Source organism: Hesperophylax consimilis, chromosome 12, assembly GCF_061612785.1.
Source record: "Hesperophylax consimilis isolate HC1 chromosome 12, BYU_Hcon_1.0, whole genome shotgun sequence".
Taxonomy (NCBI): domain Eukaryota; kingdom Metazoa; phylum Arthropoda; class Insecta; order Trichoptera; family Limnephilidae; genus Hesperophylax; species Hesperophylax consimilis.
The window spans coordinates 4,108,757-4,121,010 of NC_142847.1; the positions used below are offsets into that span (position 1 = coordinate 4,108,757).

Sequence of the window (12,254 nt, forward strand, 5' to 3'; positions counted from 1 at the left end):
CCAGGTAACCTAAAGGACTACCCATGTGGAAACAGGACGAAAAAAAAACAAATTAAAAAACGCCCATTAAGGTTTATAGAGGTAGTTATATTGAACATACAGGGTGTATCGGCACTAACCCGACAAACTTTAACCAGCTATTCCTTAGCACATTTGGAGTAAAAAATGTTATGTGCACTTTGCTGTCCGGTAACGTTTTTTTTTAATAAAAAATTAATTAAACATATTTTCACCACATGTCACCACTGTTTTATCCTTTGTCAAAATTTGAAAGCAACATCGCAACTCTCGCGTGTTGCTGCGAACGAAGCCCGTATTACATAATCCAGTACCAGAAAAGAAATATTTTATTTAACAATAATGATTATTCACATTTTTCGTATGCGAATCACTGATTGTCTTCTTGTATTGTACACATCAGTTTTATTTTTGTATCTAAATTGTTTCACCTCTGGAATGCTTTGGTTTCACCTCTTACGCGTTTCACGTATTAAATAGTCTAATTTTGAAACTAAGAAACTAATTAGTAGATTTCCTGAATTTATAATCGAAGTCCAATAATTCTGAGCACTTTTAAAAACAATTTTCCTCACTTAGGTACTTATCAATAATAATAATTGGATTATTTGAACAGCGCCGTTGTTTTTTAAATCACCGTAAGTGCTCTGTCAAAATGTTACTTGCTAGGCTATCCTACAACGTATATTTTTTAATAAATTTAGTTATTTACAACTTCGCGGAATGTGATTTATGAATATTATTGCTTATGTTAAAAGCCTTCCAGAATTACCGGAATATAACGAGCAGCTTGACACACTTAAGTTTATTTCCACTAATTTGAAGGTACAAAGAATGTATAGTTTTAAAAACAATCCCGATGAATCAAAAAACGGTTCATATAAAACTGCTGCGCAACACACTGAGACAAAGGAAAGCACTCACACAAACGTCATGACTGCATTGGATTGACCACCTGCAAATGAATGCTGCCAGATTGCTAATTTATTTAAACAATAATTATTAAATTTTATTTAAAATATCGCAATTTTTTTAAAAAATCGACAATAAATTACAACTATAATTTAAAAAAAATATTCTTAACCCCACGCTTTTTCGTAATTGATTAATTAATTCAGAATTTAAACGTTGCTTGAAATGACTAGCCGTATTTGGTGACCAGATCTGAATATCCAGGTTCAGAATTTAAACGTTGCTTGAAATGACTAGCCGTATTTGGTGACCAGATCTGAATATCTAGGTTTAGAATTTAAACGTTGCTTGAAATGACTAGCCGTATTTGGTGACCAGATCTGAATATCCAGGTTCAGAATTTAAACGTTGCTTGAAATGACTAGCCGTATTTGGTGACCAGATCTGAATATCCAGGTTTAGAATTTAAACGTTGCTTGAAATGACTAGCCGTATTTGGTGACCAGATCTGAATATCCAGGTTCAGAATTTAAACGTTGCTTGAAATGACTAGCCGTATTTGGTGACCAGATCTGAATATCCAGGTTTAGAATTTAAACGTTACTTGAAATGACTAGCCGTATTTGGTGACCAGATCTGAATATCCAGGTTCAGAATTTAAACGTTGCTTGAAATGACTAGCCGTATTTGGTGACCAGATCTGAATATCCAGGTTTAGAATTTAAACGTTGCTTGAAATGACTAGCCGTATTTGGTGACCAGATCTGAATATCCAGGTACTTCCTCACCTTCCACTCCTTCCCTTAGCCATAAAACTTACCCCAATTCAACATAAAAATTGTTTAAATTATCGGATGTAATGAAATGCATAATAATTAGACCCCAAAATACTTAATTATTCAGGGAAATAAACCCCTGAGTCATCAGTTGGAAATACCAACGACATTAAGTGAAATTAACAATGCAATAATCCTATTATTGCATTGTTTAAAATTTCACTTAATTATTAGCATTAGCAAATAATATTGGGATTAGCAAATAATAATTTACGACAATTTACTCGGAAATCAATAAAGCCAGAATAATAAAAAAAGAAAGTTATCACTTACGTCGTCTGTAAGTGGCTTTACCAAAGTTTGATAATGCCGTCAGAAGGTGAAACAGCTGTCACGCGTAATAATAATTACAACTAGCAGAACTTGTTTATAAACACACTGTTTTTATAAATTTTTTAATAAGACTGTTAAAATAAAAAAAATCTCTAAATTGAAATGGAGTTCTACAAACTAAACTTAAAATCAAATAAATTTATTGCGAAGGTTCAAAGTACTGTACTGTAATATTATATTAAATAATTTTTACGTGTTTAATTATTGTTTAAAGTCAGATTAAAGCGATTAAAAAACCCACCTGGCAATTCTTATTCGAGTTTCGTTGTTTTTACGTATTGGCGCGCTTACAAGCATCAGTCGTCTCATTTTTAACCATTAATATTTAGTGTGTAGGAAAGAGAGAAGACGCTTTTCGACACACTTGTCGAAAAACTTGTTGAATGCCGACGGGCATACTCTTCTACAGATTTTATTAAATATTGATATGTAGGTAATATTGATGTGTAAATGAATGACATTGTGAGAATTTTACCAATAAATAATAAATGAAAATGCGGACATGTAGTTTATGTTAATTTTTTTATTGGAGCATTTGTTCGAAGTGACTACCATTATTTTCGATGCAAGCGTGTAGTCTTGTTATATTTTGATTATTTAAGTTTGCAGGATTTGCTTTAATTTCTGCAGCGGCTTCCATCACTCGTTCGAGCAGTTGCTCTCTTGAGGCTATTGGCTTAGCATACACTTTTTCCTTGAGAGCCCCCCACAGGTAGTAATCCAGGGGGGTCAGGTCGGGTGATCTTGGTGGCCAAGCAATGGCCGGACTTCCACGGCCTATCCAACGACCAGGAAACTCGACATCCAAGTAGTTCCGCACGGCAATCGAATAGTGTGGTGGGGCTCCATCGTGCTGGAACCACATTCTCCGTAGTAATTCGAGGTTCACATCTTCCAGAATCTCGCCCAGTTGCACTTGTAAGAACTCCAAATACATCGGTCCATTTAGTCTGGGAGGCAACTCGATTGGACCGAGTATTTGATTTCCCAGGATTCCTGCCCACATGTTGATGGAAAATCTGTCCTGGCTCGACGACTCCCGAACAAGCTTGGGGTTTTGTTCAGCCCAATGGTGCAAGTTGTGCACATTTAGCACTCCTGTTTTAGTGAACTGTGCTTCGTCGGTAAACAATATGTTTTTCATGAAGTCTGCATCTCTTATGACATTATGCAGCATTCTTCTGCAGTACACGACTCTGGAAAAGTGGTCATTCTCCATGAGGCCTTGGCAGCGCCTATAGTGAAAAGGTTTGAGCCCGTGCTTCTTCAGAACTCTCCATACCGCCATGTGTTCCCTGTGTCCTATCATCAGAGCGACCCGACGCACGGACAGCGTGGGGTCTTCGGTAATTAAGTTCAGGATTCTCTCCTCAACTGCCACAGGAACGATGTTGTGTCCTCCGCCGGCGCCTTCAATCCGTCCGATGCCACAGTCACGCAATTGTTGATACATCTGAAACAAAACAACAAATAACAACTGCTTTTATTATTCAGCTCAGTAATAATGTCAAATAAACAATCGCGGGCTTTTTCACTCATTTTATTTTTAAAGAACACTTATTTTAGGCACATATCAGAAAACTTACGTTTTCTCTTCATTTATTTCATTTTTTTATAGTAAAATGTATAACAAAGTGTTTTAAATTATAATTTTCTTAACTAGGTACGGTTGATATCTTGGATTCACAGGGGTGAAATTGAATTCAAGTAATTTAAATAATCCCATGGTGAGAAAGGGAGTGAATTCAATTGCAGTGAATGATGCATTTATTAGAGATTAAAATTAATTAACTTTTTAAAACGCCGTTTAGTGACCACTGAACACAAATCACCTAAAGTACAATTTACATTTTTAAAGTTGGTGGCCCCTTGTTATGTTTTTAATGTTCCCAGTTTAAATTTCAAAAGCGCTTTTTGGCATTATCAATGAATGTAAATAGTTTCAATAAACAATTGATAGGGTACAAACCTGGACAAAGGTAGCATGGTGTGGGACGCGTCTTCCAGGAAACCTCATGCGATACTCCCTTACGGCTGCTCGTGAATTTCCATTGCAAAATCCATAAACAAAAACAATATCTGCTTGCTCGGCAGGTGGATAATTGAGGGGCATATTTCAACAGTAAAAACTTAGATAACAAAACAAAAACGAAACTAGAAACTTGATGACATGCGAACTCCCAAAACAGCACTGACCACTGATACGAGACGGGGTGGCGGGAACCACACGGGACTTGAGACAGAATATGTGTGAAAGAGATGACAGTAGCGCGGCGTTGCCAATTATTTTACCCCTATACTGTGGGCAGTAGCGGAGTGTGGAAATTTTATTTATTTTTTGTTTTTAAAAGAAAAAAAATGTTACCGGACAGCAAAGTGTACATAACATTTTTTACTCCAAATGTGCTAAGGAATAGCTGGTTAAAGTTTGTCGGGTTAGTGCCGATACACCCTGTATAGTCAGAAAAGAAAAAAAAACCTAAATTACAATTAATTTGCGTGGATAATTCTATTTTCCTTATTTAATTGGATCATGATGCTACAACCTCTTGAAATTGGGGATGCCATATTATATTTATCAATTCCGGGCAATACGATTCTTGTATTGTAACTAGCTATCACGCCTTTTCCGACAGACCGCCAAACAACTCGTTCTTAACACTCACTCCTTGCATCATTCACATGAATTCAACTTCTGTTATTCTAACTCTTGACATGATCCAATGAAGTATCTGGCTCACTTGATAGTACCATGTCTTCCTCGAGGATCCCCGACTTCTATCATACGCATTTTTTTTTAAAGAAAGACAAACATTCCCAGGTTACGAATAACCTGACAATATTTGAAAATCTCCTACTACCACCACAGTATGCGGAAAATGTTGCTTGTGTTGTGATGGAGGACTTAGCCGGCCGAGGAATTGAACACACTACGCCTGGGTGAGACCCAAGCGCGATGTCAACTCGGCCACCGACCGATTTGTGTCATACATACTCCTTACACTCCTTTCTTCATTTATTCGCTCTACATGGACAAAAGCGTCCGGTTCCTATTCCTACTCATTGTGTTTACATCAGCCTTGCATTCTTTGCGAATCTCCACATTTTTACACGATCATTCGTGGTTTTACCATACATACGTCACAGGGATCTCATTTCTATGGCATTCAGTCTACTTTCATCCTTCCTCTGCCAGTTCCATGCCTCACTGCCATACATCAGGGTAGATACCAGCACTCTATTGTGGACTGATAGCTTCGCTTCTTGTAAATAAATGTGCCAAGTTACTACAAATAAGCGACACTGATCTATTAATGTTTGGTAAGGTTACCTTTCTTGGGGTCCATGTTGAACTTCTTCCTGCCGATGGTGAGCTGCTTGTCCTTGTTCTTCTGCTTCCCCTCCTCAGACCCTTCGAGCGTTTCCATCTCGGCGTTGATTTCGCCGAGCTCATCTTTAAGTTGCTGAAAAAGAAAAATAATAAATTGAAAAACGAATAATTTTAAGAGATTCTTAATAAATTGTACAGCGCCCTTGAGGTGATTTTTCACAAAAACGGCGTTAAAAAATTACCCAATGATTATTATTGAATATTAGTAATTTTTCTCCGTGTAGTAGATTTTAGTATTGAACTGCCGTGACGAAGTTACGATTTGTAGCAAAACCTGCTCTGCATTATGTATAAAAAAGTGGTGTTTGGTATCGTTATTTTTCAAATCAAATTAGTCGATTTAGTAAAATTCCTTGCAAAACTGAATGTTCTTTCAATATTGCTGTATTTATAAGATAATTAAAACTAGAGATTTTCCGGAAAACAACCCACGTATTTGTGGAGGCTTGAACTGATTTCATACAGAACAGTAGCATATCATGGTCACCCCACATAATGTTTACTAAATTATACTGTAATGAATTGGCTAGAATAGCTTAAAAGGTATCCAATACGTAGAAACATTAATGTAACAATATTCTTCTCTCAATATATAATCTTTGTGTTATTTTTATTATTTTCTAAAATTATTAATCTCAACTTGTCTCTCAACCATCAACTCTGGCTTGTCCCATTGAGGTTAAAAATTCTAACCTATAAAAAGATACAATGTTAAGCAACAATAAACAATACAAAATAGGTATAATTTTAGACAGACACAAGTGTATTTAAAGCACTAATAAAACTCAGGTGTCTGGTTTTAAAGCTATATTAACTATACTATAAGACATGTATTTGGTAAAATCTTCCAAGAATATTTTATTTTTGACGATGCGAAGACGTACGGCAAAGGCGATATGTAATCTTTTATTCTCACAATGTCTCAAGAAGGCATAAAGTGAAATAATGTGTAGTTCAAAAAATACACATAATGAGAACAATAATTATTCATAAGTGAATGGGAAGCAGGCAGATAACTTACGTAATAAATTAAAGTTTTAATATTCTACCAACTAACACACATCAAAACTATAAAACTACTTATTCCACAAAACGTATAAATTCTCCCTGGGAACGTTTTAACAACAACGAAGAGTCACCTATTAATTACGACTCCAAGATAGTCACTCCAAGTGTTATCGTTTTAACATTATAATAAGCAACTTTAACGGATTCGCAAACATCGCACGCTAATTATTTGCAATAAATCTTATTCAACGCACAATCAGCAGTGGATTTTCAGCATAATTCATAGAAAAATAAAATACGGAATAGATAAACGACTACGCCAGGGTAATAAATTATATGTCGCTGAGCGCACATCTCTTTTTCAGTTTATCCATCGTTAACCAAACGCGGTAAATTATGATACCCTTTTACCGTGGCACGGTCAGTGGTGTTGGGGTAAAAGCCGCCGGTTTTACTGCGAACTTGGGCGCAATCCCCTAATCCGAGACGCTGAGGTTTTTACATCCCATATTTCATCGAAAATCCGAAGAGAAACGCCCGTAATCAGGGTAGAACGATAAAAATACGTACGTCTCCAGAAAGTTGGTCATTCCGCCAGATTGCATCTCCATTGTGGGGCTCTATATTAGTTCTTGTTATATCCTCGAGGATTTTTCCGCTTCGGGCGAAGAGTGAAAGAAAACTGACTCGAACCGTTCGCATTTTAATTTGTACGGATGTAGGTGCGGGTTAGAAAATACTGGTAGTTTTTAGATTTCAATAGTATTTTCTCGAAATCTCTTCTCTTCATAAACAATTGAAAAATATGAAGCAAATGATAGGTGATATACCTATCATTTATTTACTTTCTTTTGAGAGTCAAAATGATACAAAGCTGAGTATATGAAGGAAGTGACGTTACGAGCTCAATACATTTAATCCAGCGGTATGTCTGTTTTACGTAATCTTTATTTGAAAAATATCAAAGGGTTTTGTTCTTAGCCTTAAACAAAATGTGAGAATCAAATCTCACATCTGGCCAATTTTCAATTGTATTTCACGTCAGTGATAAATACCAGTTAGGTATAAGATGTCACCGAGGCGTGATGAATATTATATGAGCCAATTTTCCAGATTTGCTTGAATTACGATACTTCAAAACTACATATATTATTAATACAAGTACGGTGAAGGTTCGATGTTTTCGGTAAAGACGGAAGCCAACAGATGGCATTACAAGCTTTGCAAATCTAAATAATACCTCACCCCTTTTGAAGACTATCTGGAAATTCCTGGACCTAGGGATGTTCAATGAATTGAGAGTTTAATTAATAATACATTACAAATGGTATCGGAAATTGATTGAAACGTGGAAATACATTACCGCAACAACCAAAATTAACTGCATACTCCTCCTTGGTGATATGAATACCCCACCAGAGACCCAATTGCCCCGAACCAGCAAAACAATGGCAAATACAATTGGAGCATCTTGTGTGGCTGAAGGAAGAGTAGCCATTTCAAGCAACTTTTCGGTTCTGAATGAATTTGATATCGCGATATCGAAAGTATCTACCGGTCTTGAATTCAGAAATCATGATGACGTATAGCACTAGAATTACACATAAACAAATGCCGGATGCACCTTTCCGTTATAAATTATGTAAACAAGTCAATTTTTTTGACAATTACATGATAGCTTTTATCCATTAGTAACACTAAAATAGTCCTAGAAGATTTAACGTATTTTTTCCCGTCTGTTCCAATCGCAGGCCGAAAATAGATCTTTTATCTTCATAATTATTATGAGAGAGCCAGAAAATCTATAAGTACTACAAAGCGGAAAATCTTGTCAACATTTGAAGCAACAAAAACATTCGAACAGCGAGCTCTATTATGAAATTCACAATTTTGTTGTTACTGTTATATCTGAATAGTATAAAACAAAGTCACTATCCGCGTCTGTCCGTTTGTGCGCTTAGTTCTTCTAAACTACGCAACGGATTTTGATAGGGTTTCCACCATCATTTAGAGAATTTCTTCCGGAAGGTTTATTTATATATGTATAGAAAGTAAAAAAAGGTTGTTGTTTTGTAATCAAGTCGTAAAAAAAAAAATTTCGGGCGCTTACATTACTAACGCCGGCTAAACCTTACTACTGATTTGCTGAAAACCTTCATACAAAAAACCGAATTCACAAAAAAAAAGAAGACGTTTTAGGCTAGAACAACATCAATAATAGTTTTTTGTAATATTAAAACTCTAGTACACCTAAAAGTCACGAGCCTCAATTGAACACAAAAGCCTTGTCTTTTCATGGCGAGGAAAGGCTATTATTATTTTTTTTCTTTTTATTACACACGTAAATATAATTTGTATATTAATTGTAAAAAATACTTACAATTATTAAACATACAATTTTTAAAAATACCAGTGAAGTAGGAATCCATTAAGAGTAATTTGAATAGATTTCCAAGACGTGTCAAGAATTAATTGATTATTTTAAATGTACAGAGCGCCTACGGCAACTCCATTAGATAGGATATTTGAAGTAAAAACACTTAGGCCACCGTATCCTACTGTAGACAATTATGCAAATTGGAACATACTACATCCCTACAAATGCAGCATACAGAATACTCTACATCTCGATCCTACCTAAAGGGTCTATAAAGAACACTTCTTCTAGGTAATTTTCCATTAGTGCCCCCTATACTTTGCCCATATCAGAATCAATCAATTCAAGAAGGAAGTGAGAAGGCTATTTCACTTCATTATTCATATAAGCGATATGAGCTACTATGTGAGGCATGAAATATCGATCCGGTTTTATTCTCCATTCGGTTGAGCAATTATTTCAGAAAATAAACGTTGTGGAAATTTTCCTGATAACGAAAAATGCAGCTCCTGTGTTTGGGAGTAGAAGCAAGGCACTGGTGTAGAACAGTTTATATTAAAGGGGAACACGAGTAAACAAACCGAAAGATAGGTAAAAACTGTTGGGGAGAGTTGAAAAACCGAAAGAAAGGTAAAAATTGTTGAGGAGAGTTACAAAACCGAAAGATAGGTAAACATTGTTAGGGAGAGTTACAAAACCGAAAGATAGGTAAAAATTGTTGGGGAGAGTTACAAAACTGAAAGATAGGTAAAAATTGTTCGGGAGAGTTACAAAACTGATAGATAGGTAAAAATTGTTGGGGAGAGTTACGTAACTGAAAGATAGGTAAAAAAATGTTGAGGAGCGTTAAAAAACCGAAAGATCGTATCGCACGAGAATTCCAACTTTAATGGATGTATTACAATAAATAAAATTAAAGGAAAGCGAACTACTTCCATAGAAACCCCACACACACGTAACTCGGTTATGGCGTCTCTTGACAATGAACTCCATTTAATCCAACTTGGTAATGCCAGTTCAGTCGATAAGGGCAACAACTGTAAAAAGGCATTACACTATCAGCAAATAAGGTTTAAAAAATTCTACTTACAGATTTTCTTACAAGAAGCCGATGATGAATATGGGATCTAATGAATAGTTTCTCTATTTTTTTCTAGTCATGAGATGAAAACGTCATTGACTCCTAATTGATTATACCAGAAAAAATAACAAGTTATGTATGATTATTGATGTGGTTTTCTATACACAGCCTCTTAATATCGTAGTACACATAGAATGAAGAAGAACACTAGAAATGCCTTCCAGAGTGTAAGATACTTTCAGTATCGCCCTGGTGTAAGTCCAGCATCCAGAATTGAAATGTTGCTTGAGATGGCTTTAGCGATGTTTGGTGACCAGATCTGAATAGCCAGATACTATAACTTTGCAATTATTGGGAATGCCATAATATCGCTGGCTCCAGACGGTTGGGAGCAATTGGGACTCTTGTGCGGTAACCACATTAAAACATATATTTATTTTTTGTTAAGTGTGCGTTCATTCAACGCATAATATGTGCAAAGGTTTTATTTTGCTAGTCCATCTAGATTGGACATACCAAACCATAAATGATTCGTTTTGTGCATTTAACAGTGGAGAGCCCCTGATTACATGGTACTGTTCAAAATTAAGAAAGTTAGTAATTAATTTTCTCACAACTATTTAACATAATAAAATAATTCAGTTGATACTTTATTTTATATTGATTCTTGCTGTAGAGTCTCCATCTTCTATCTTCGTCGAACGTCAGAGCGGTGCTGCCAAGGTCTGGTATCTGTGAGAGGATATTGTGTCAGCGCTTTATTAGCAGCAGACACATACCTGGACGGATGACGAACCTCGTGCTGGCACTGTTGGTGGACGCGGTGGACTCAGGATTCATGCTGAAGAGTCTCCATCTTTTATCTTTGTGTCACCTGTTCCTGTACTTCATTTTACTTAACTTAACTTTATTTTTGTAACATTTATATTTTTTGAAATACCTGCATCAACTGTAAAGCGCCCCTGAGGTGATATCTCACAAAAGCGGCGCTATACAAATTGTCCAATAAATAAATAAATACGTCAGGTCAGCTAAATTGCCGAAACTTTTGCAGTTAAAAGTACAGTAATTTAATTAAGTTTGGCACATTGCATTTCCAATATTTCACACGCGACACGTTCACATTTCAATGTGTGACGTCACTCGGACGTCACTCCGGCCGTACGGCATTATTAATGCCTTATTATTATGATCTATTAACTATAAACTACGCAGTCATATTTTATTTCGTGCATAATGTATGAACCGACGCGACTCGACGTTTAAATTTAACGACCCGGTTGATCTGTTTGACAGAGGTCGTGATCGTCGGTGCGAAAAATTATTTACACCTTCGGTCAATAGTATTGCATAACAGATTAGATTAAAACTATTAAATACAATTTTATTATATATAATAAAATTGTATTTAATAGTTTCCATTTCGTTACTTATTTTATATGTATATTGAGAAGTGGAAACTTTATAAATATGTCTTGGCTGAATACTGCGTGATCAGTTTGCAGTAACACGTTGAACTACATTATATAAATTCCTTTCAACTTCGTTACTGTATTTGAATGCGCTTGGTTTTTATTGTATAAGGACTGAGGAGTGGCCCTATCTTGCAAATGTGATTCCTTGTTAAGGGGGAAGTATCATAAATAGCGCTAAACATCACTTTGTATTTACCTAGTAAAAGGAATACCACTAATAATTTATCTAAAAATTCTATAGGGGTAGTTAGAAAAATGTCTTATGTTACCAGTGAATGAACTTTTTGTATCGTAAACTTTTTTATTCTATATGAAATACACATTGCAACTTTACGTAAAACTTCAAAAATGCCTTCGCTGGAAGCAGAATAGCTCCTATCAGAGAGATTTTTTTTTAAAATCCATCGGTCATCTCAAAGTAAATATGATACAGGTCATTTTAAATAAATAAAAAACACTTTAAGATATATGGATTTTTGTTGTGATTCAATTAAACTTCCCGAATATTTCAATTATTTTCCGTCATACAAAATCCTATGGATGAAATCATTGTCCATGGCTTGACCGAACACCGCTAGTCACTGTCAGTCTCGAGGTGAATTCGGAAGTGAGAGCACGCTTGTTTTGTTTATTCTCCAGTCCTCGGCCAACTTTCAAATTTCTAATAGGAATCCGGAGGAGATTGGTGCTATAGCCAAGGGGTAAGTGGAAATTAAATATTATTTATTTTGTAATATATAATTTGAAACTTGTTTTACGGTCTCAACTTTTTTTTACCTTTTTCAGGTACCAATACGTAAATAATAAAGGGGCACATAAATGG

The 12,254-nt window shown here is 35.6% G+C and overlaps 1 protein-coding gene across 7 annotated transcripts in view; it reads right to left on the reverse strand.

Annotated features, from left to right (window-relative positions):
• The window catches only part of step (cytohesin steppke), a 248,168-nt gene that overhangs the window by 55,294 nt on the left and 180,620 nt on the right, over window positions 1-12,254 (reverse strand). For all 7 annotated transcript variants that reach the window (XM_089638054.1, XM_089638049.1, XM_089638053.1 and 4 more), the window contains exon 3: window positions 5,431-5,563. In XM_089638054.1, coding sequence (XP_089494180.1) covers window positions 5,431-5,563 — 133 coding nt within the window. The remainder of the gene's footprint in view (window positions 1-5,430; window positions 5,564-12,254) is intronic.